General features: G+C 36.8%; 1 protein-coding gene across 1 annotated transcript in view; it reads right to left on the bottom strand.

Moving 5' to 3' along the window:
* Positions 1 to 23,412, bottom strand: part of TBC1D32 (TBC1 domain family member 32) — a 184,802-nt gene that overhangs the window by 122,827 nt on the left and 38,563 nt on the right. Inside the window, exons 12-16 of the mRNA XM_060115191.1 lie at positions 18,529 to 18,619; positions 15,202 to 15,342; positions 12,627 to 12,719; positions 7,608 to 7,750; positions 5,890 to 6,017 (exon numbers count right to left, since the gene is read on the bottom strand). Coding sequence (XP_059971174.1) covers positions 5,890 to 6,017; positions 7,608 to 7,750; positions 12,627 to 12,719; positions 15,202 to 15,342; positions 18,529 to 18,619 — 596 coding nt within the window. The remainder of the gene's footprint in view (positions 1 to 5,889; positions 6,018 to 7,607; positions 7,751 to 12,626; positions 12,720 to 15,201; positions 15,343 to 18,528; positions 18,620 to 23,412) is intronic.

Below are 23,412 nucleotides of genomic sequence, written 5' to 3'. Positions count from 1 at the left end.
TCAATATGAATCAAAACAAGGTCTTTCACCCATTAGCTTGTCAAAATATAGTCAAACTGATGATGTAGTCTTGACAAGAATATGGAAAGAGGGGTACTCTTCAAGCTTCTCACACACTGCCAGCAAGAAGGTAAAATCCTACAACACTGGAAAATCATCTGGTAGTACCCATGAAATATAAAATATACATGCTGCTCTGACCCAGCAATACCATTTTTAGGGCAGTCTACTTTGAAATTAAAAAAAGGCTAGTATATAAGGTATTTCATAAAGAAGACAAATTTTTCATATATTACTAATTGACCTAATAGATAAGTTTGTTCAAAATAATAATTGCAAACAAGTATTTGATGATTATACCTATGGAACAGTGAAATGACGGCAAAGTTATAAGGGATAGGAAGGAGCTGGGAGTATTCTTATAAGGTTCTTGCACTACCTGTTAAGTGGTATAGTGTTATTTGAAAGAAGATTTAATACCAGTAGTTACAGCTAATTCAGTTGTAAATATGTATTACAAACATAAGGGCAACCACTAAAAAGAAAAGTATAATTGATATGCTAGGAAAGAAGAAGACTGAATCATAAAATGCTCAACTCAATTAAAACCAAAGAAGGTATACGCAGGTGTCCATACACATCTGCCTCCCATTGCTCATGAGAGCCCAGTAAAATAAGAATATAGCTGTATAAAAGGGAAAACCCCTGAACAATGGCAAGAATGGGAAGAGAAAGAGGTTTTAAAGACTTCTGGGAGAAGGCAGACAGGGAGGGAGCAGCTCCAGACTACAGAGGCAGAGAAACCCACAGTAAAAAAAAAAAAAAACAAAAAACCCTGCCTGGAATGCAGAAAAGAAGAGCCCATGATGGAGCTCTGAGCTCAGAGTCAGCAAATGCAGTGCAGCCCAAAGTGGGGAGGAGTCTGATCTGCCCCTGCCCCACACTCACCTCAGGAGCATGAGCAGCTTTTATACCAAGGCAAAATGCTGAACAAATGTTTAGGGAAAGTGAAGGCTTCTCCAGAGAGAGAAGTGAGCTCCTAAGATAAAAGTCTTCTTTATTCTGGCATCTGAAATGTCCACAACATAATAGAAAATTCCCAGCAATGCCCTTATTCTCTCAGAGAAAATTTGCCAATCAACTCACCACACTGTTCCACACAGAGCTGCTGATCAAAATCCTGTTCAGGAAAGGTCTAGCTGGAAACTCTCCAACTTATAAAAACTAAGTGGCAGAGCCCTTGTCTACATCCATTTTTTCTTAAAGAACCAATAACATGAAGAGCTGAACCCAAAGAAGAGAACTCAAGCAATAGAAAAGAACAGCTAACTACTGGGTTGAGAGTGATTTGGGAAGAATATCACATCAAATAAGCAAGAATAGAAGATCAGGAAAACAGATTACTCATGGAAGATTAAACCACATGCTTATCTCAGCACCCTCCCCTCGAGCCCCAGAAAAACAGGGACCAAGAAATAAAGAGATATAAAGCCACAATGGAAAAGAGAAGAAAGAACAATAGCCAAAAGACGTCAGCAGGTGGAAACCTGCTGGAAAGTCAGGTGGAAACCTGACTTAGAGGTGGAAAGCAGCAGTGAGACATGTGGTAACTGAGGAGCAGCCCAGGAAGCAGCAGACCTGCAGAACTGAGCAGAAGCGAGGCACAGCCCATGCCCAGAGGTCTCAGGCACCAAGAACAGCCCAGGGCAGGATGCAGGTGCAGCTGAACACAGGAGGAGGAGTCTAAGGTCTCCCAACCCATAGCCCCTATTCCCCATCCTGCCAAAAGACTAGAGGTTTATTCTCTAGAGTGGTGAATACCATAGCCATTAACCACATTTAATTTTTTTAATTTAAAAGCAAATAAAAGTTACAACTCAGTTCTGCCACACTAGCCATATATTAAGTGCTCAACAGCCATAAATGTCTAGTGGTAACCTTACTAGACAGTTCAGATCTAGAACATTCCATCATCACACAAAGCTCTACTGGACGAAGCTGCTCTGGGGAAGGTAAGCCTAAGAGGCTCAGAGCTGGAAGCCAGGCATAGCTGAGGACAGCCATGAGGTGCCCAACTAGACAGGGAGTTCGAGCGGGGCTGAAGGCAGAATTCTGGACCAGAAGGGCCCCTCCCCAACTAAACTACAGGATCTGGGAAGCCAGGCATGGAAAACCTGGCCCATTTGACAAGCTTAAAAAATATCAAACCAAGTATTCTTAGAAAGTAAAAATCACTATCAAAATAAATCCAAGAACATCTCCTATGTAACAAAAAAGATAAAAAAGGCAGGACTATGAGGGAAAAGCTAAGGGACCCAGAGGATCACACCTGGAAATTCAACATCCAATTCACAGGAGCACCAAAAAAGAGAAAACAGAAGCAGAGAATGTGATCAAACTCACAACAGAAACAAAGTCCCCTGTGCCAAAGAATGCAAGTCCTCTCCCTAAAATTGTCCAGCTAATGCCTGAGAAAAGGAAAAAAGGCCCAGAGTAAGTCATACCCTCAAGAAACATCAGGTCCTGGAAAGTTTCAGAGGTAAAAAAGGCTCCTGGGGACTTCCCTGGTGGCACAGTGGTTAAGAATCCACCTGCCAATGCAGGGGACGCGGGTTCAAACCCTGGTCCGGGAAGATCCCACATGCCACGGAGCAACTAAGCCCGTGTGCCACAACTACTGAGCCTGCGCTCCAGAGCCCACGAGCCACAACTACTGAAGCCTGTGCGCCTAGAAGCCTGTGCTCCACAACAAGACAAGCTATCGCAATGAGAAGCCCGCACACTGCAAGGAAGAGTAGCCCCCGCTTGCCACAACTAGAGAAAGCCCATGCAGCAACGAAGACCCAATGCAGCCAAAAATAAATAAATAAAGCTCATCACTTTATTCCTTTGTAGTGGATATTATAAAAAAATTTTTTTTAAAAAAGGCTCCTGAGAAAGAAACTCAGCCATGGAACTTGGCAATAGTGGATGCAGGAAGGCAATGTAACAATGTTTCCAGTCTCCCCACCTAGCCAAGCTATCAACCAACTATGAAAATGTATTTATTCTGTTCAAAGGTAGGAGTTCAGAAAGCTCTTCTACAAAATTTAAGTACTTGAAGAAAACACAAGGCACAAGTCCACTTTTTATAAGGCACATGTGCACACACTAAAAGCTAACTAACCCTTAGTGCCTCACATGTAGTAATTGGCTTAAAGTTTTGACAGCCCTGTGAGTCAGGTAGTACTGATTATCCCTAATTCACAGGAGGAATGACTGAGCGGTGGAGCTAGGATGTGAACCCAAGTAGTCTGAACCAGGGCTCATGCGACTAACCCTCACTCAGTGCTGCCTCTCAATTTAGTTACTAATGCTCCGTTCCTCCTTCCCAAGTTCACTGTCAGCAGTATGTGTTACTTTTGTATCGCAGAAAAAAGAAATTTTTCATTAGTGCAAAATAGGTCAAAAATAAAACAAAAAGAAAAAAACTACTTCTCTTATACTAAATCAAAGTTATGGAAATCCAAGCCTCAAAGTCTCCATCTATATAATGAAGATGACCACAGAGGCCCCCTCCTTAGCCACTGTGAGGATTAAACAGTGACCTATGAAAAGACCTTGGTCCTGTGTGACTATTATCAGAAAGACAGTATGTTCCCAGACGTAAACAGATTAAAACACGCGATGGGAAAAAAAAAAAAAAAACAGGTGGCAGAAAAAATGTGGAACACACAAAAAAAGGGAAGAATAAAGGCAAAATAGAAAACAGTAAAAAATACGGTAGATATTAATCCAATCATATCAAATCACTCTAAATGACAAGAATTAATTAAAAGAAAGACTGTCAGACTAGATAAAAAAACAAGACTCAGTTATGTGGTATATATAGAAGCGCATTTTAAATATAATGACAAAGATAGATTAAAAGTAAAGGGATGAAGAAAGACACATGCTGACAATCAAGAGAAAGCTGGGGTAGCTATATTAATTTCAGACTTCACAGCAAGGAAAATTACGCAAAGGGCACACTACATAATAAAGGGGGTCAATTTTCCAAAAGGACATAACGATCCTTAATGTGTATGCACCCAATAGTGTCAAAATACATGAAGCAGAAACTAACAGAAATGCAAGGAGAAAAAGATGAATTCACTGATATAGTCTGAAATTTCAACACCCCTCTGTCAGTAATTGACAGATCCAGCATGAAGCTAGTAAGGACACAGCTGAACTGAACACCACCAACTACCAACCGTACATAACTGGTATGTATAGAATACTTCAATATCAGAATATACATTTTTCTCAAGCTCACATAAAGACATAACATTCACTAAGAGACCACATTCTGAGTCATAAAACACATTTTAACAAATTAAAAATATAAATCATACAAAATATACTCTCAGACCCATTAATAACTCATAGGTCAAAGAAGTCTCCAGAGATGTTTAAAAATATTTTGAACTAATGAAAATGAAAACACAACTCAATTGTCGGATGCAGCAAAAGCAGTGCTTAGAGGGAAATTTATATCACTGAATGCACATATTAGAAAGAAAACCTAAAATTCAATAATCTAAGCTTTCACCATGGAAAATGAAACTAAATCCAAAAGGAAGCAGACAATAAAAACTAGAACAGAAATCAGTCAAATTAAAAACAGGAAATGAACAGAGGGGGGAGAAGCTAGTCTTTTAAAAAGATCAGTGAAATGAAAAGCCTCTAGCCAGCTTAGAGGGGAAAAAAAAAGTAGAAGCAAATTAACATCAGAATTAAGAGGGGCCGTCTCTACTAATCCCATAGACTTTAAAAGGGTAATAAAGGAATACTGTAAAAAAAAAAAAAAAAAAAAAAAAAAAAAAACTTCTATGCCCACAAATTTAAAACTTAGATAAGTGGACAAATTCCTTGAAAGACACAACCTGCCAAAACTCTAACAATCTGAACAAACCCATATCTATTAAAGAAATAGAATAAATAATAATCTTCCTAAACAGAAAACACCACACCCAAATAGGTACACTGGTGAATTCTATCAAACATTTAAGAAATTGTGCCAAATCTCTTCCATAAGATAGATGCAAAACACTTCCTAACTTATGAGACCAGCATTTTACAGGAAGGCCAAAGATCATAAAAACTACAGACCAATCTCTCTCACAAACACAGACAAAAATCCTCTACTAATATTAGCAAATCAAATTTAACAATGTATAAAAACAATTATTCTAGGTATGCAAAGCTGGTTCAATATTCAAAAAGTTAATTAATGTAATCTACCACTTCAACAGGATAAAAGAACACTCACTGTGGTGTTATTTATGAAGGCAAAATCCTAAACACAACTTGATACCAATAATTGGAGAGAAGTTTGAATAAATTATGGTAAAGCATACAAAAAAGTATCATAGAGCTATTAAAAATGTTTCATTCACCTAGAAGATGCTTTGGTTACACACAAAAAAACTGCAGAGTAATGTAGACACCAGTTTTGAAATGAGAAAGAATTCTATAAACATGAACAGAAGAGAGAAGGAAGAGAAGGAAGACGTGGAAGTAGTCAGCATTTCCATTGTGTGATTTAACTTGAAATCAATCATGTGTGGCTTTAGAAGTTGAAAGAGTACAGTCCAAGGAAGCAAAAAAGATCCCATGTAGAGTGAACCCTCCTATTCTTATTTTGAAGTTGCGGACATCAAGACCTACTCTGCCTGTATAATCCATAATCCTGGTTACTCCTGCAACTTTCTGATGATCTAATATGTGAGCAGTTGATCAGGAAACCTAACTATATCTAGATAGTTATCCCGATTTTTATTAATATATGACAAAATTTGGGGAAACTTTAAATCAGGTATGAGAAAATATGCTAAAAAATTCCACAAATTCAAAATAGAAACATACCTTTTTTCTTCAGACGAGCTCACATTTTCTCCATAAAGTAGTAGAATAAGTCCTTCTTCTACAGAAGCAATTCTTGCCAAAATATCAGCTACATGAATTAAAGCTGTTTCAGAGCAATTTGGAGCAGCCTGTACATTAAATATATAATTTTAAGACATGCTAACATATCACAGACTAATATTCAAGGGTGGTCGTGTAGTCTAATAAAGTTATATTACCACAACAAGTTGATTGTTTGGCTGTGAAATAATGTCTGAATTAAATGTGTCATTAGATTATATTCTTGTACCAGCACAGTTGATAAGGCAAATACATATACACTTTTTACCCAAACCAATTATTATTAAGACAGTTAAAAGAATTGCTGCTATCACAGTTTTATATGTATATAATTCTAGTTGACAAATGCAGTAGCTCTTCTTCTTTGCCCTTCTCACTCACTGGGTTCTTGTATATCCAATCTAATTTTATTATACACAGTATCTAATATACTACCATCTTTTCTAAGGGATACCATCCCTTCCTACACCTGGTTGTTGGGTCATGAGTTGTAGGTGTGACTAAGGACAGCCAATTCATGGGCTGGCCAGTAGCCAATGATGTCATCTAATGAGAAAACATAGGTTGGACCAATCATATTTCCCCACTTTTGATTCTTAGAAGTACTAAAACTAGCTTTACCAGTATATACTGGTAAAGAAAGATGCCAAAAGAAAACAAAGTTAAAGATAGATGTATAAAGCAAAGAAGTAAACAATAGCTATGGCTCAAGATTCAGGAGTACATTTCTCAGCTCTGGTATATGGTTTACGTTTCACAATTTACTTTATGGCATTCTATAATATTCAGTTGTGTATTATGCTCTATTTGTTTATTCTCTGCTCATCTTGTTTCCCTGAGGTTGACTAAGGTCAAAATACTTTCATTATATCTACTTACTTACCTAGAATTCCATACTTTGTACTACATTCACATAAAAGCTTAATGTTTTCTAAATGAGCAATAAATAGTGAATACTTGAATGGGTGAGCAGCTGCCCAGCCCATTGAGAGGTGGGCAAAGGGAGACGAAGCTAATAAAAACACTACAAAACACGGACGTGGAAAGGCGAAAACCTGTAGCCTACTGATAAAGCTTTAAGTCATTCCCCAGAAATTCAAGTCATAAAAAGTGGAGAGATATATTAGACTGCACTAGTGGTAGTGGTACCAACTCTTCCACCTGTTAAATGTCTGACCTTAAGCAATTTGCTTCTTTCAGCCTCAGCTGTGAAGGTTAAATTATATAATGTAAGGAAATATACTGTACAATCTGTAAAGAGACATATATGTATGTTCAGAACTGGGATAATTATAAGTTTTTCTAAAGTAGTACTTGTTCTTCATGTAAAACAAAGCTGGCTCTTCAGGAAAATATTTCCAAAGGCTATACAGTTGCCATCAAAACAAACAACAAAACATTCACAAGACTTATTAGATTTGCAAAACAAATAGCTTAATATAATAACTTTAGTCCTTACAATCTAAGCCTGACCAAAAGAAGTTTAAGATGTTATATGTACCTTTCCCCCCACATTGTCATAACTAAAATCAACTGATTGTATACACTAAGATTTAAAATACATTTATAGGGAAAACGGTATAATACTTCAGATTATCAAATTACAAGTCCCACTGAATATTCACTAATATCCAATTAAGAGGCTCTTTAACACTAACCTTAGTTCCTTTCATTAGGTTATGAATAGGTTGAAGAAGCGCCTGGATCACTGTGTTGTTATATAAACATTCAATTGCACATTCTTTTTGATCACAGAGTATACAAAGAATTTCAGTTACCATACTTGCAGGAGAGTAATTCTCTGATAAAGAAGAAGTATTTTTTGAAAATTAAAACTTAGAACATTATTATATCTTTTATTTCTGTTAACTACAGCTGTTCCAAAAAGCTCATCAAGGTTAATTAAAGGATGCCCAAAGGATGATTTATTACCAAATTATGACCTTAAACTTAAGAGAATGTTAGCTTAACTTATCTTCAAGTTAATAAGAGTAAATGATAACATAAATACCAAAAGACACCATGAGATCATTTGCTGTTTGACATTAAAGCTCTGCTTGATAGTGAGAATGTGGTCTGAAACAAATTCACAACTTCTCCCCTCCTGGCAAACACCTTACTTAGTGTATTCACTTTTCTTCTTTTTCTTAAAAAAGAAGGAAAGTGTCTTCAGGTGTCAAGCCTCGTAGAAAATTAGAGTCATTAAGACAAAACACAACCAAAAAGAAGGCAGAAGAGAAACTTTAATGGAGACTAGAATACTTCTTGTGTTACCATGAAACCAATGAAATGAATGAGAATTTTTAAAACTTTGTTTTAAATATATATAGGAAGACACAGATACAAATAAATATAATATGGGGAACAGTCCCTAAAATAAATATGGTATTTTTAGTTTCATAAATTAACATTTCCAGATATTTGAACTCCTAATATACTGAACAAACTAGTGTTTTACATGAAAATAATAAAGTTTTACAAGACAGTGTTATACAGAAGTTAGTAATATAAGGTTGTCCTAGTAAGATACAAGACTAAAACACCAAAGTTCTTAATTTATACACAATATTCCACACTCCATAAATACACTAAGCAAATACTTGACAGAAAGGGAAAACAGAAACGTTCAGTGATTTTTTTTAACCAGCTCAAGATGAGAAATGCTGTTTGCAGTGAGAGACTACTGATGAGCATCTGACCATTATTCATTCATTCATCCAACTTTCTGCTACTTTTGAGTACTATGTAGACAAAGAAGTAAATAAGACAAATAGTCCACAAGATGGTAAACCAAGACATTATCAATTATAACAAAGGATAATATTTTTCATAAAGGAAGCATAGTATGCTGTAGGAGCATATAGCAGGGGTACCTAACCTAGTACTTTATACATGTAAATATCAATACCTTAAAGGCAGAAAAAGTATGAGAAACATTGTTAGGACTAATAGACTGTTACAATTGCATGGATAAAACCTACCAATTGATAGATGTATTACAACACTAATATATGACCCAAATAATTTTTTTCTGTGATTCACCTGTGTTCCTCTAAGAATTTGTACCATCATTTCTAAAGTAACTTCCACGTTTAGAACGCTTGAGTCTATAAATCTGGGGGGATGGGGGAGGAGGCGGGTTGTTATTAAGTGTTTTACTTTGAAAACAAACTTTTTCCTTTGAATATCAATACAAGTTACCTTTAAAATGTTAACGTTTAAAAAAAAAATTTATAAGTCAGTCAACAGTTATAAGACTAAAAGGTATTTTTCTGAAAAAAAGAAAAGGTTTTCCTTTGCTTTATTCTTCAATAAAAGACGACCCCGAAAATAAGTATTGGATATAAGCTGAAACAAGCAAGCTGATCAAAACACCCAAGAAAATATAAAGGATAGAAAATACCAATAAAGAACACACTAGTACCTATCGAACTTATCTTAACATCGTTTAACAACATCTTGATCTTAAACATCAGAATTCTCAGCAAAATTAGTTCTAAATAAAAATATACACCTTAAGTATCAATGAAAAAATTAAATTTCATGGTTTATTTCCAGGACCAAGGTAACTTCTTTTTCTTTTTTTACTTTTTTTAAATAGATCCTTATTGGAGTATAATTGCTTCACAATACCTTTAGTTTCTGCTGCACAACAAAGCGAATCAGCCATATGCATACACGTCCCCATATCCCCTCCGTCTTGAGTCTCCCTCCCTTCATCCCTAGCCCACCCCTCTAGGTCATCTCAAAGTACCAAGCTGTACTCCCTGTGCTACACTGCTGTTTCCCACCAGCCAACTATTTTACATTCAGTAGTGTATATATGTCAATGCTACTCTCACTTTGCCCCAGCTTCCCCCTCCCATCCCATGTCATCAAGTCCATTCTTTATGTCTACCTCTTTATTCCTGCCCTGCAACTAGGTTCATCAGAACCTTTTTTTTTTTTAAGATTCCATATATATGCGTTGGCATACAGTATTTTTCTCTTTCTGACGTACTTCACTCTGTATGACAGACTCTAGGTCCATCCACCTCACTACAAATAACTCAATTTTGTTTCTTTTTATGGCTGAGTAATATTCCATTGTATATATGTGCCACATCTTCTTTATCCATTGATCTGTTCATGGACATATAGGTTGGTTCCATGTCCAGGCTACTGTAAATAGTGCTGCAATGAACACTGTGGTACATGTCTCTTTTTGAATTATGGTTTTCTCAGGGTATATGCGCAGTAGTGGGATTGCTGGGTCATATGGTAGTTCTATTTTTAGTTTTGTAAAGAACCTCTACACTGTTTTCCATAGTGGTTGTTATCAATTTACATTCCCACCAACAGTGCAGGAGGGTTCCCTTTTCACCACACCCTTTCCAGCATTTTTTTGATAATGGCCATTCTGACCAATGTGAGGTGATACCTCATTGTAGTTTTGATTTGCATTTCTCTAATAGTTAGTGGTTTTGAGCATCTTTTCATGTGCCTCTTGGCTGTCTGTATGTCTTCCTTGGTGAAATGTCTATTTAGGTCTTCTGCCCATTTTTTTTTTTTTTTTTTTTTTTTTTTCCGTATGCAGGCCTCTCACTGTTGTGGCCTCTCCCGTTGCGGAGCACAGGCTCCGGATGCGCAGGCTCAGCGGCCATGGCTCACGGGCCCAGCCGCTCCGCGGCATATGGGATCCTCCCAGACCGGGGCACGAACCCGTATGCCCTGCATCGGCAGGCGGACTCTCAACCACTGCACCACCAGGGAGGCCCTACTGCCCATTTTATAACTGGATTGTTTTCTTGATACTTGAGCTCCATGAGCTGTTTGTATATTTTGGAGATTAATCCTTTATCTATTGTTTCATTTGCAAATATTTTCTCCCATTCTGAGGGTTGTCTTTTTGTCTTGTTTATGGTTTCCTTTGCTGTGCAAAACCTTTTAAGTCCCATTTGTTTTTGTTTTTATTTCTGTTACTCTAGGAGATAGGTTAAAAAAGATCTTGCTGTGGTTTATGTCAGTGTTTTTCCTATGTTTTCCTCTAATAGTTTTATAGTGTCTGATCTTACAATTAAGTCTTTAATCCATTTGAAGTTTATTTTTGTATGGTGTTAGGTAGTGTTATAATTTCATTCTTTTACATGTAGCTGTCCAGTTTTCACAGCATCAGTTATTGAAGAGGCTGTCTTTTCTCCACTGTATGTTCTTGCCTCCTTTGTCATAAATTAGGTGCCCGTATTTGTGTGGGTTTATCTCTGGGCATTCTAACCTGTACTCTTGATCTATATTTCCATTTTTGTGCCAGCACCATACAGTCTTGATTATTGTAGCTTTGTGGTAAAGTTTGAAGTCAGGGAGCCTGATTCCCCCAACTCCATTGTTCTTTCTCAAGATTGCTTTAGCTATTCAGGGGTCTTTTGTGTTTCCACATGAATTGTAAGATTTTTTATTCTAATTCTGTGAAGAATGCCATTGGTAGCTTGATAGGGATTGCAATAAATCTGTAGATTGCTTTGGGTAGTATAGTCATTTTCACAATGTTGATTCTTCCAATACAAGAACATGGTATATCTCTCCATCTGTTTATGTCATCTTTGATTTCTTTCAACAGTGTTTAATAGTTTTCTGAGTACAAGTCTTTCACCTCCTTAGGCAGGTTTCTTCCTAGGTATTTTATTCTTTTTGTTGCAATGGTAAACGGGAGTGTTTCCTTAATTTCTCTTTCTGAATTTTCGTTGTTGGCGTATAGGAATGCCAGAGATTTCTGGGAATTAATTTTGTATCCTGCAACCTTACCAAATTCATTGATTTGTTCTAGTAATTTTCTGCTGGCATCTTTAACCTTTTCTATGTGTAGTATCACATCATCAGCAAAGTGAGTTTTACTTCTTTTCCAACTTGTATTCCTTTTATTTCTTTTTCTTCTCTGACTGCTGTGGCTACGACTTCCAAAACTATGTTGAATAATAGTGGCGAGAGTGGACATCCTTGTCTTGCTCCTGATCTTAATGGAAATGCTTTGTTTTTCACTATTGAGTATGATGTTTGCTGTGGGTTTGTCATATACGGCCTTTATTATGCTGAGGTAGCTTCCCTCTATGCCCATTTTCTGGAGAGTTTTTATCATAAATCGGTGTTGAATTTCTTCAAAAGCTTTTTCTGCATCTATTGAGATGACCATATGGTTTTTATTCCTTAATTTGTTAATGTGGTGTGTCACACTGATTTAGGTATACTGAAGAATCCTTGCATCTCTGGGATAAATCCCACTTGATCATGGTGTATGATCCTTTTAATGTGCTGTTGGATTCTGTTTGCTAGTATTTTGTTCAGGATTTTTGCATCTATGTTCATCAGTGATATTGGTCTATAATTTTCTTTTTTTGTGATATCTTTTTCTGGTTTTGGTATCAGGCTGATGGTGGCTTCGTAGAATGAATTTGAGAGTGCTTCTCCCTCTGCAGTTTTTTAGAAGAGTTTGAGAAGGATCAGTGTTAGCTCTTCTCTAAATGTTTGATAGAATTCTCCTGTGAAGCCATCTGGGAGGACCAATGTAATTTCTTATGAATAATGCTGCATCTTAATGAAACCTCTTTACTAAACTAGGTCCATCACTCAAAACATCCAGAAAATAGAATATTTTTAGATGGTTTCTATTTCTCTATTTATAATAACAATAGAAGCAGAATTACCTAAATGACCAGGTGATGTCATCTTTGGACAACTTGGTGAGTAATAGATAAGTTGGGTAAACAGAACCAGCAGATCTGCAAGGGATACTGAATCTTCAAAAAGGAAGGAAAAAAAAGTTATTTTCTAGCATATGTTTACAATTTAGAAAAATTTTAACTAAGCTTCCATCCTCCTAATCTGAGGTTTCATAAAGACTGTGGTACAATTAGGGAGAAAGGGGCTATAATCCAAGATTATATCAGGAAGAATAAATTAGACATAGTAAGTTAAAAGATAACGAGGGTAAATCATGCAATAGGTGCTATGTGAAGGTGTAGTTTTACCACTTATGTTGAACCAATCATTTAATATAAACCTACCATAGGAAGATCTATGAATCTGATCAGGGCTGTCTCAGTTTATTCAATTAGGAGCAGTAAAATTCAGCTTAGCATGTTGGTCCAGCTAACTTACCTATATAGCACTGTACGATAGAGGTTAGCAAACCTTGACCAGATAGTGAATAGTGTAGACTTTGTGGCCAAACAGTCTGTCACAAAGATTCAGCTCTGCTCTTGATGCACTAAAGTAGCCATAGACAATTTGCAAATGAATGAGTGTGGCTATTTTCCAAAAAAATTTATGTATGCTGAAATTTGAATTTTATATATTTTCCCCATCACACATTAAGTTTTCCCAATAATTTAAGAATATACAAGCTAATCTTAGCTCAAAATCCATACAGAACAGTGTACCAGATTTGGTCTATGGGCTGTAGTTTACCAACACCTGCTATAGAAGCTTACATAAAAAATTTCTGGTGAAAGCACATGTGAATTAAAAGTGAATGCTGACCTATACTAAATACAGTAGGATAGATGTCTCAAAACTGAGTTTTGAGATGATCTGTGACATCTGATAGGCCAAAATGTTGCTGTCAAAAGTCAATTAAAAAATGTTAAATAAGTTGGATGATAGATATAAATTTAAGTTGAACACCTGAAACATCACAAATATACATTAATCTTTCTATTTCTGTAAAGTTCACAATATCCTATACAATGGCAGCTCTTTTCTTGCAAGTCATTTCTCTGCATGCTCATTATATGTAGAATTATATGGCAGTACCACATAAAAGTACATAAAACACTTTTTCTTAAGGAGTTCACAATCAACTTAACCATGGAGAAAAGGCTTAAGTAAAACAACTAGGAAACAGTATAAAATGTTCAAAATGAAGATACTTTATAACAGGAGTGGGAATCTATAGCCATCATATCCTAATTTTGTAAGGCCTGCAAGCTAAGAATGATTTTTCCATTTTTAAAAGGTGTGTAAAGCATGTCAGGGTCCTCAAAACCATTCCCAGATTCACTAGGAAGACTCACAGAATTAAACATACAGTAATACCCCCAGCTATGATTACAACAAAAGAATACAAAGTAAAATCAAAGGAAAAAGGCACATAGGGTGAAATCAAGAGCAAACCAGGTACAACTGTCCAAGCGTCCTCTCCCAAGGAATCACAGAGAATACACTTAATTCTTCCAACAACAAGTTGTGACAACACATGTGAAATGCTGTCTACCAAGGAAGCTCATTAGAGAGTCAATGTGCAAAGTTTTTTATTGGAGACTGATCATATACATAAGCACTCTCTGCCCAATACATACCAGGATTCCAGACACCCAGAAAGAAAGCAGGTTTTCAGCTTAAAACACATTGTTTGTATTAAGAGTGGTTCACTGTGCCTAAAATGTTATTAGTTCTGGCAACAGTGAAAAATCCAAGTTCCTAGATGCCAGCCAAAGTCCAGCCTCGCAAGCAGCCCTTTCTAAGGATAGTGGTCTCTGGCCTAATGCGTTAACTTTTTTGCACATGCATGCGCGTGCATATATACACACACAAAGAATATGCAACAGAGACAGTATGTGGCCCAAAAAGCCCAAAATATTTATTATCTGGCACTTTACAGGCAAAGTTTGCTGATCTCTACTCTGTAATATATGCCTAGAATAGACAAAAGCTTTAAGGAAAGTAAGGAAGACAACTAACAGCATGTGAATTCTGAAGGAGAAAACTTTAAAAACGGGACTTAGGGTAACAATAATATAGTAATATATCATATGGTACAGGGCTTTGCAGTTTATAAAATACTATTCCCAAACCTCTTCTCTGTGATCATCTCAAATATTCCCTGAGTCCAGCACTGATATTCTATTTTTACAGATAAAGAAACAAATAGTTCAGTGATTTGCCCAAAGATCTCAGCTAGTTTTTAGGGGAACCAGAACTTAAACAAGGACTTCCAGTTCTGTATCCAGATTTGGATCATCCAGTATATCTAGGATTTTGAAGGTCAGAGAAAAAATAAGGAAAACATTAAAGACAGGGAAAATAAAATTATACATATAGGAAGAAGTACATACTGAAAAACAAAAAAAAAAATAATACTTCAAGATATGTAAGCCTGTCAGCAGAACAAAAGGTATGTTGCTCAGTACCCTAGGAGAGACCAAGCCAAACCTCTAAATTTTAAAACTCCATAGCACAAATCTTACCATACTGAACATATTCATATCTAATTGCACTTACCTTTTCTATTCTTCAGCTTTATAGGAAATAGCTTTCTGCCTTGTGTATAGATCAATAATCTTCCTAAAAGGCACAGTGAGTGAATGAAATAAATATATTGTAATTCTTGTCCTGAGTAGTAGAAAGTTTTCTGCTTATTCCCTTTAAAGAAAAACAATTACATTTGTTTTAATGCCATTATATTTTACAGTACTTATTTCATTAAACAAGGCTGAATATTAAACAAGGTTGCAGTCTATAATGGAGACACTTGGTGTAAATTTTTTTTTAAATTCTTTACTGTTTCCCAAGATACTGTAACACACCTAAATCTGAAGAAAAGCATTCATAATAAAATTTATCAAACCGCAGAAAAGTACAACATGCATACAGTGTCCATTCTAAAACAAACACCATAAGATTGTTAGTTATCTCTCATTATAAAGATACTTCAAGTTAAGGAAGAAAGGAATATAAAACATTACTTATTGTTTAATTCTACCAATTAAAAGCCAGTACTACAAACGATCATATTTATAAACATGTTTGCAAATGAAATTACAATCTCTAAAATACAGACTGCTTCTAACATATATCATTTATTCACTCATTCATCCATACATTCGAGATCTATTGAGTACCTCTTTTATTTAAGACCCTGAACTACTTGCTGGTGTCAAAAACCAAGAAGCAGCATGAAACTGGGCTTCCAATTCAGAGTACAGCAAACAGCCTGTTACGCACAGAGCATGGCGAGGACAAGTAGGAGAAACAAAAGACTATAGAGAGTAGCTGCAGCAGATTACACAGGACTTAGCTGCAGAAAGAGTATGGGCTTTATTATAGAGGCAATTGGGATGATATTAAAGGGTTTCAAGCAGGAAAGGAATCAAACATGCATGTGGAAAACTGACTCTAATGGCAACATGGAAAGGTGAATGGAAGAAGGCCAAGGCTTAAAGTAAGACTCATTAGGAAAATCATGAACAAAAGCCTCCATAAGAAAAAAGAATGGAGAACAGCAGACAAATGTTTAAGGAACTGAAATCAATATGCCTTAACCAGAATTACATGCAGACCATGGAAAGATAAAAAAAATTCTCAAGTTCCTAACTCAAATATCTGTGTACATAGTAAATTCTTCTATTTAATTCTGAAGAAAAAATGTTTAGAAAGAGAATAGTGATTTCAGTCCTTGATATTTTAATATTGAAGTTCCCATGGAACTTCCAGACGGAATACTAAATATAATGAGTACATTGGTCTGGAATTCATGAAAGGAGTATAGACTTAAATATTTCAGAGTCATCACTTATATATATAAATATGTAATATTTGAAACCATGAGAGTGAATGGGCTCCCTCAAGAAAGAACAGGTAGACTAAGCTGAAAAAAAAATAAAAGGCAAAACTTTTGTGAGTACAGACATATAAAGAAAAGAGCCTTTCAAGTGACTAAGAAAAACTTATTAGATAAGAATGAGGAAATCAAAGAATGGTACTAGGAAGATGAGGGAAAGGGTCAAGAGAGGTGAATGCTATAAAATGAGGGCAAGAAAGAAGAGAAAGTTAATAATGGGAAGATCACTGAACCATAGAAATAAAAGCCTGATTTCCATGGTTAAGAAGTGAATAGGCGGTAAAGAAATGGGGCCTGGGTGTATATTAAACACTTGGAAGGCCTTTTCTCTTAAGGGAAGCAGAGAGATGTAAGGTACATATGAACTTGCTCAGTTTTTTATATGAAAGATATGAGTAGGTTTAGAGAATGCAAGGAAAGATACCAATAGAAGGGGAGACACAACAACAAATGAAGCAATGTCCTGGTTCTTTAAAAAAAAAAAAAAAAAAAAAAAAAAAAAACCACCAGATGGAAACAGAATCAAGAACAGTTGAATAGATCAATCTGGAATGGAAGGATTACTCTTCATTGTAGCCTGGAGAACGGAATACTGATAAGGGCATATAAATATGCATCTGTAGGTATAGTTGCAGGATATTTGGGGATTTCATAGCCAAAATGTTCCATTTTTCTCAGTAAAGTAGGATGCAAGGTTTCCTCAAGAGAAAAGTGGGCAGGAGCAAGGCAGTGGGTTTGATGGGCCTGGTGGAACACTGAAGGAAGAACATCTAAGTTGATTCCAAAGCAACACAAAGAGCCATGGAAGCTAGAGAAATACATCAGTGCACCATCAATTTAACGTTACAATGCTCTCTGTTCAATTTCCTGAGGACCAGAGATGATCTAAAGTTGAGTAACTGCAGGCAGGAAACTCTGAAAGAGAAGAAAGCAAGAATTTTGAAAGAAATGTCAAAAGAATGCAGTAAGCACCCAGAGGTCTTCACCAGATAGGGAAAAAATCAAAGCCATGAAGGGCTGGGAGAGTGGTAGAGGGAAAAAAAGCTAGATACAACATTTTAATACTAGATTAGAAAAATTTATGAATTTACAGATGATAGAATATATATATCAACTTATATACCTTTTTTGTCTCTCGAAGTTCTGGCTTCTGTACTTTCTCCTCTACTACAAAACACTTATCTGTTGAAACCTGTTAATAATTGGTCTTTGACCATTTTTCTTGAGTTAAGAATTTACTCAGGGATAAAGAAAATTATAAGATATCTTCATATTCTCAAAGAACTTAATATTTGCTTAGAGAAGTGACATAAAATAGAATGATAAAAGACATCAAATTCACATGGCAAGTTGTGTGACGTAAGCAAAAGGACAATAAAAATTCACCCTAGGCAAAGGAAGCTTCCTGAAAACAAAGTTTATTCTTTCATAAGATTTATATCAGTGTAGGGGATTATGGATAGTGGCAGCTGGAGTAGGAATAACAAAGTATACAGGCACTGGTATGCCTTCTAAGAGAAGATTCACTTTAATCAATAACTAGATATGAGATTGGATAGATATATTAGACCAGATTATGAAATAACTAGGATATTTTAGCTCAGACTGAGGATAAGCAGAGAAGAATCACAGAGTGGGGTGAAGTGTCCAATAATAAAACAGTATTTTATAAAACAGAAACTTTCCTCCCACTAAAATGCATAAATGGCTGATATACTCATTCTTTCTTCCTCTAGTGTATTATTGCAGTATAACACACTAGGACATACACCGTGGTATGAACTGAAGAATTGCAGATGGTAAGATTCACTACAATAACATCAAATGTAGATCAGCTGTAAAAAGTCATCATTATGGTATATCTTAAATTTGTGGAAAGTATTTTGTATTAGCAAAAGCAATCTAATTTATATTAAAAAATAAATTACTAAGCTATTTTTATTAACAAAATTTACCATTTTTAAAATGTAACAAAATATCATACTCACCACAAGGCTTTGAATGTCCCAAAACCTCATCAGCTTTCATGGTTTTACACAACTCAAAGTACTGAACACACTGCTGAACTGCTGTAGTTATCTAATAAAATAATAGCTTATTAATTCCAGAAGTTTAAGTCCACAAGTCCATGTATTAAAAGAAGTTAGTCAAGGCTGTAAAATATGCTGGGAAAATATTTAAGAAAAATATTCAGAAAATCTAGAATAGCACCTTTCCAGGCCATTAAAGCTCAGTCTCCCCAGTTACATTTTAACTATGGCATCATTCTGGGAAACACAGAAAATATTTGTAAACCAACAAACATAACATTGTCACAATGTTGGTGTCAAGGCAAAAATACAACTGTACTTTACATTTTATAGTGAAAGATGCAAAAATTATGGCCATGACTTTAAAAAGTATCTTGCCAATATCCCCAGTTCCCTTGCCTTTGAGTCTTTTCTTCCTACTTAGCCAGCAAAATGTGAACTGGATCTAGCCTTCATTTCTATCTTAGATACCAGAATTGCTAAAAACTATAAAAAAAAAATCTCAGTCCAAAGAACAGTCATAAAAAATGACCTCCAACTTCTGTACCCAGCGATTCTCTGATAGTCTTTATTCTACCTCCTTCTCCCATTCTCCTCAAGCAGAGATTTCCGATCTTCTCCCTTTCTTCTGCACCTACATACTTCCTGTAGATGCCCTCTCATTCTAACCCTCAAATAAAATAGAGGCCACCAGTGAGACAAGGAGTGATAACTGTTAGATCTGGTAATAAGGAGGTTTCTGGTGACTTTGAAAAGATCAGTTTCAGGGGAGTTTGGGGAATAAAACTAACTATAAGGAATAGGAACGGAAAAAGTAAAGGCAGCTAGTATAATTTCCATTTTCAAGAAGGCTGGTTGTAAAAGAAAAAAATGAGTAAAACATAGGGGTGGGATCTTAGAGTTAAGAATGAATTCTTGGGCTTCCCTGGTGGCGCAGTGGTTGAGAGTCCGCCTGCCAATGCAGGACACACGGGTTCGAGCCCTGGCCTGGGAAGATCCCACATGCCACGGAGCAGCTGGCCCCGTGAGCCACAATTACTGAGCCTGCGCGTCTGGAGCCTGTGCTCCGCAACAAGAGAGGCCACGATAGTGAGAGGCCCACGCACCATGATGAGGAGTGGCCCCCACTTGCCACAACTAGAGAAAGCCCTCGCATAGAAACGAAGACCCAACACAGCCATAAATAAATAAATAAAATTTTAAAAAAAAGAATGAATTCTTCAGGTTGGAAGGATGTGGTCATGTTTAAGTAAATAGAAAGGAAGTTTGACTATGCAGGAGAGAAAGGATAATTGACAGAAAGGTGTCTAAGAGCAGGAGCAGCTAGGACCTAAGTGGAAGGAAGGGTTAAGCTTTAGATGGGAAAAAGATGGAGGTTGTGTGATTGAGGCAAGTTCATAATCATGGAATCAAGGAATTGATAGATTTCCTAGTCTCATTCATTCTTATGGCCTCAGTTTCATGCAAAAGAGTTAACATGGCAGGATTTCTATCATTAGAAAGGCCTGCTTACAAGATTGGTCCTTAACCAGCGTCTGGGAACTTGGATTTCAGGAGCTTCCCTCCATTCTAAGAACTGTACCCTAAACTGTACAAACAATGTGGTTTATGCTGAACATCTGTTTTCCTTCTGGGAATGTGGAATCCCCGGTATGTAGCAGGCAGAAGGTGCCAACATGATTAACCCCCAATTTAAAAAGAAAATGGGGGCCTCCCTGGTGGCGCAAGTGGTTGAGAGTCCGCCTGCCGATGCAGGGGATACGGGTTCGTGCCCCGGTCTGGGAGGATCCCATATGCCGCGGAGCGGCTGGGCCCGTGAGCCATGGCCGCTGAGCCTGCGCGTCCGGAGCCTGCGCGTCCGGAGCCTGTGCTCCGCAACGGGGGAGGCCACAACAGTGAGAGGCCCGCATACCGCAAAAAAAAATAAAAATAAAAAAATAAAAAAATAAAATGGGCACTGAGTCTCTAATGAGCTACCCTGGTAAACAACATTTCATATGAGCGGTCACAATTTGACACTGGAGAAATTAAGTGGAGTCCTGTGTGACCCCACTGGCAAAAAAGACTCTTGGAGGCTTATGCTTGGTATCTTCCAGACTTTACCCAATGTGCCTCTTCCCTACACCAGTTTTGCTTTGTATCTTTTTTCTGTAAGAAATCATATTTGGGAGTACAACTATGTGCTGACTCCTATAAGTCCTCCCAGCAAATCATCAAATCTGGGGGGTGGGCTTGGGGAACCCCCCTTCCATATCTATGTCTTATCTAGATCAAACTTTAGGATCCAGATCAATAAAATGAAACTTCCCCCCAGAAATCTGGATCTCAAACTCGATATGACCAAATCTACCAAATCTAAAGGTATAACCTTTCCCAACTTTCCTATTTTCTTCCTACTGTTACTTATCTCAATGAATGATAGACACTCAAATGAGTAAGTCCTCACCGAAACTCCTTTCAAAAAGCCAAGTCCTCTAAAACCTACATTCTAAATATAGTACTCCTGAGTCCACTCATTTATCCCAATACACTGTCATAGCCTTAATTCATGTTTCCATCATCTTTCGCTTGGATTACTGCAAAGCCTCTTAGGGGAGAAGTAAAAACTGTCTCCACCCAGCACCTTCAGCCCATTTTCCAAATTTTCCAAAGCCCTAATATGATCATATTACTTCAGTACATGAAAATCTATCAGTGGCTCACTAAACCTCCAGAATAAAGGCCAATCTCCTAAATTTGACAATAAGAACTTTTTAATGATCTAACACTAGTCTTGTTCCTCTTATCCTCCAGATGTTCCCCCACCCCAGCCCCACACACACGCACAGAGAAATACATCTACCTGTGTAAAAGTCTGTCACCAAAAGCCAGTTCAACTTGTGACCAAATGACCAATTCATTAAAAGCAAATCCACTAAAAATCTCACCAGTCAATGCACACCAACAGAATTTGAAACACATTCAAAACTGAAATTAACAACAGACTCATTTTTATCTGCAAAAGGGAAAGGGCTGAAAATCCCCTTAAGTAGCTCTTTTCTATTTTTAATGGAATTATGAGGCCCTATCCTGCCTCATACATGAATGAAACAAACTGAGGTCAACTGGCACAGACCCAATTTAAAGCATCTAAGAACTTTTCAAAAAACATCATCCACTTAATATTAGCTTTCAGGGAACTGATTTTCAGGAAATTTCTCTAATTCACATTTCTCTTAGCAATCTATGTCCAGCCATATGAAATATGTGCAGTTTCCAAGTGTACTATGTGTTTTCCAATCCCTAAAGCCTTTAAACATGCTATTCCATGGCCCTGAAATATTTTCCCACCACTACCTTAACCACCACCCCTCTTTCCCAGAATAACACCTATTCATTAATAAAAAATTTCCCACTATCCTTGAAAATGAGCAATTGTTCTATAGATAAAAACCAGAACCATATTTCTATATAACCATGGTTAACACGTATCTAGAACAAGTTTAAAACCTTCTTAATCATGACATGTCAACAGATCTCAATGAACATACTTTTGTAAGCAAACCAATCAGTTAGCCCCTTTCTTCTAAAAGTCAGCCAACAACAGACACATTCCAGGAAATCTACAGTTGGCATGAACTCACTCTCACCTCTGAAAGCCCAACCTGAATTCCAAGTTTTCCCCAAAATTTTATATTAACAATCTGCTTTGCCTAATTAAGTAAGCAATAAACTCAGTTTTATGCATTGTTTCAGATACTGAACAGTGGTCTTAACCCTCAACGATTCTGGAGCTTACATTGAGATTACCTTGAGGATTCTCATTTGGCATCATTCCACGGGGTCCTCAAAGAAGGGTGTTCACTGGGTCCCCAAGTCCCAAATTTTGATAATCCTTCAGATTTGTTACCACATGAGTCTGTCTCAACAATGATCTAAGCTTCAACTTGCTTCACTGAGTTCTCATTGCTAGATTTTATTTTCCTTGGATTTGTAATGAAATAGGTCTTTGTACAAAGTAGCCTTTTGTTTTGGAGGAGCACCATTTGGTCAATAGTTCTACTATTAACCTGCTTATTCTTCTGTGTTCATTTTGCTTTTGTTATTTGTAGACTCTGAACTCCTGTCTTCTTTTGGTTTAGCTTGCATCTACTGAATATATAAAGGAGTGTTCATAGGAAACAAAAGGAGCCATAGTCCAAAAAGTCTCTAATCCAGTCAACCCAATCCAAGCCAGCCCTGAGATGAGTGGCTTCCAGCAATAAACTCATGCAAAGGCAACTGGTCAAACTGCCTTGGGACTTTGACAAAAATTTCATGAGGATACTCCCTGACTTGTCAATTCTTGAAAGAGGGGAATCAATGATCATCATGTCACCAATCACACAGCCCCTCCCTAGCTTCTGCTTAGTCAGAACCTGAGACACCATTCATAAGCACACACTTTTGCCCAAAAGTACAGGGATCTGTTTCACATTTGTCATGAGTTTATCTAAGGTGTAACCTCCTTGACAGAACTACTTCCTAGATGAACTTACTCTTAAGATCCTAATTCTTACACATAAATTGGTAAATAGCAACAAAAAAATGACTTTGAAAAACTGCCATTATGGAGAACTTTTGACGTGACAAATATACTTGAGAGGCTCTAAAGAATTAGAAGACAAAAGAACAAATAGCTTCTCTGAGAACTCAAAGTACTATCTCCAGGATAATCTTTCTCACTCTTTAGTTTACTTCCACTCAAACCTTCAAAAACCCATTCTTCCTTGCACTCATTTCTACTCACCTTTATCTTCACTACCCACTTAAACCCACTTCTGTTCCTTCTACTCGTTCCCATTACTTCTTACACGTGCTATC

This window comes from Mesoplodon densirostris, chromosome 12 (genome assembly GCF_025265405.1).
Source record: "Mesoplodon densirostris isolate mMesDen1 chromosome 12, mMesDen1 primary haplotype, whole genome shotgun sequence".
Taxonomy (NCBI): Eukaryota; Metazoa; Chordata; class Mammalia; order Artiodactyla; family Ziphiidae; genus Mesoplodon; species Mesoplodon densirostris.
This window is presented reverse-complemented; position numbering and strand designations above follow the sequence as displayed.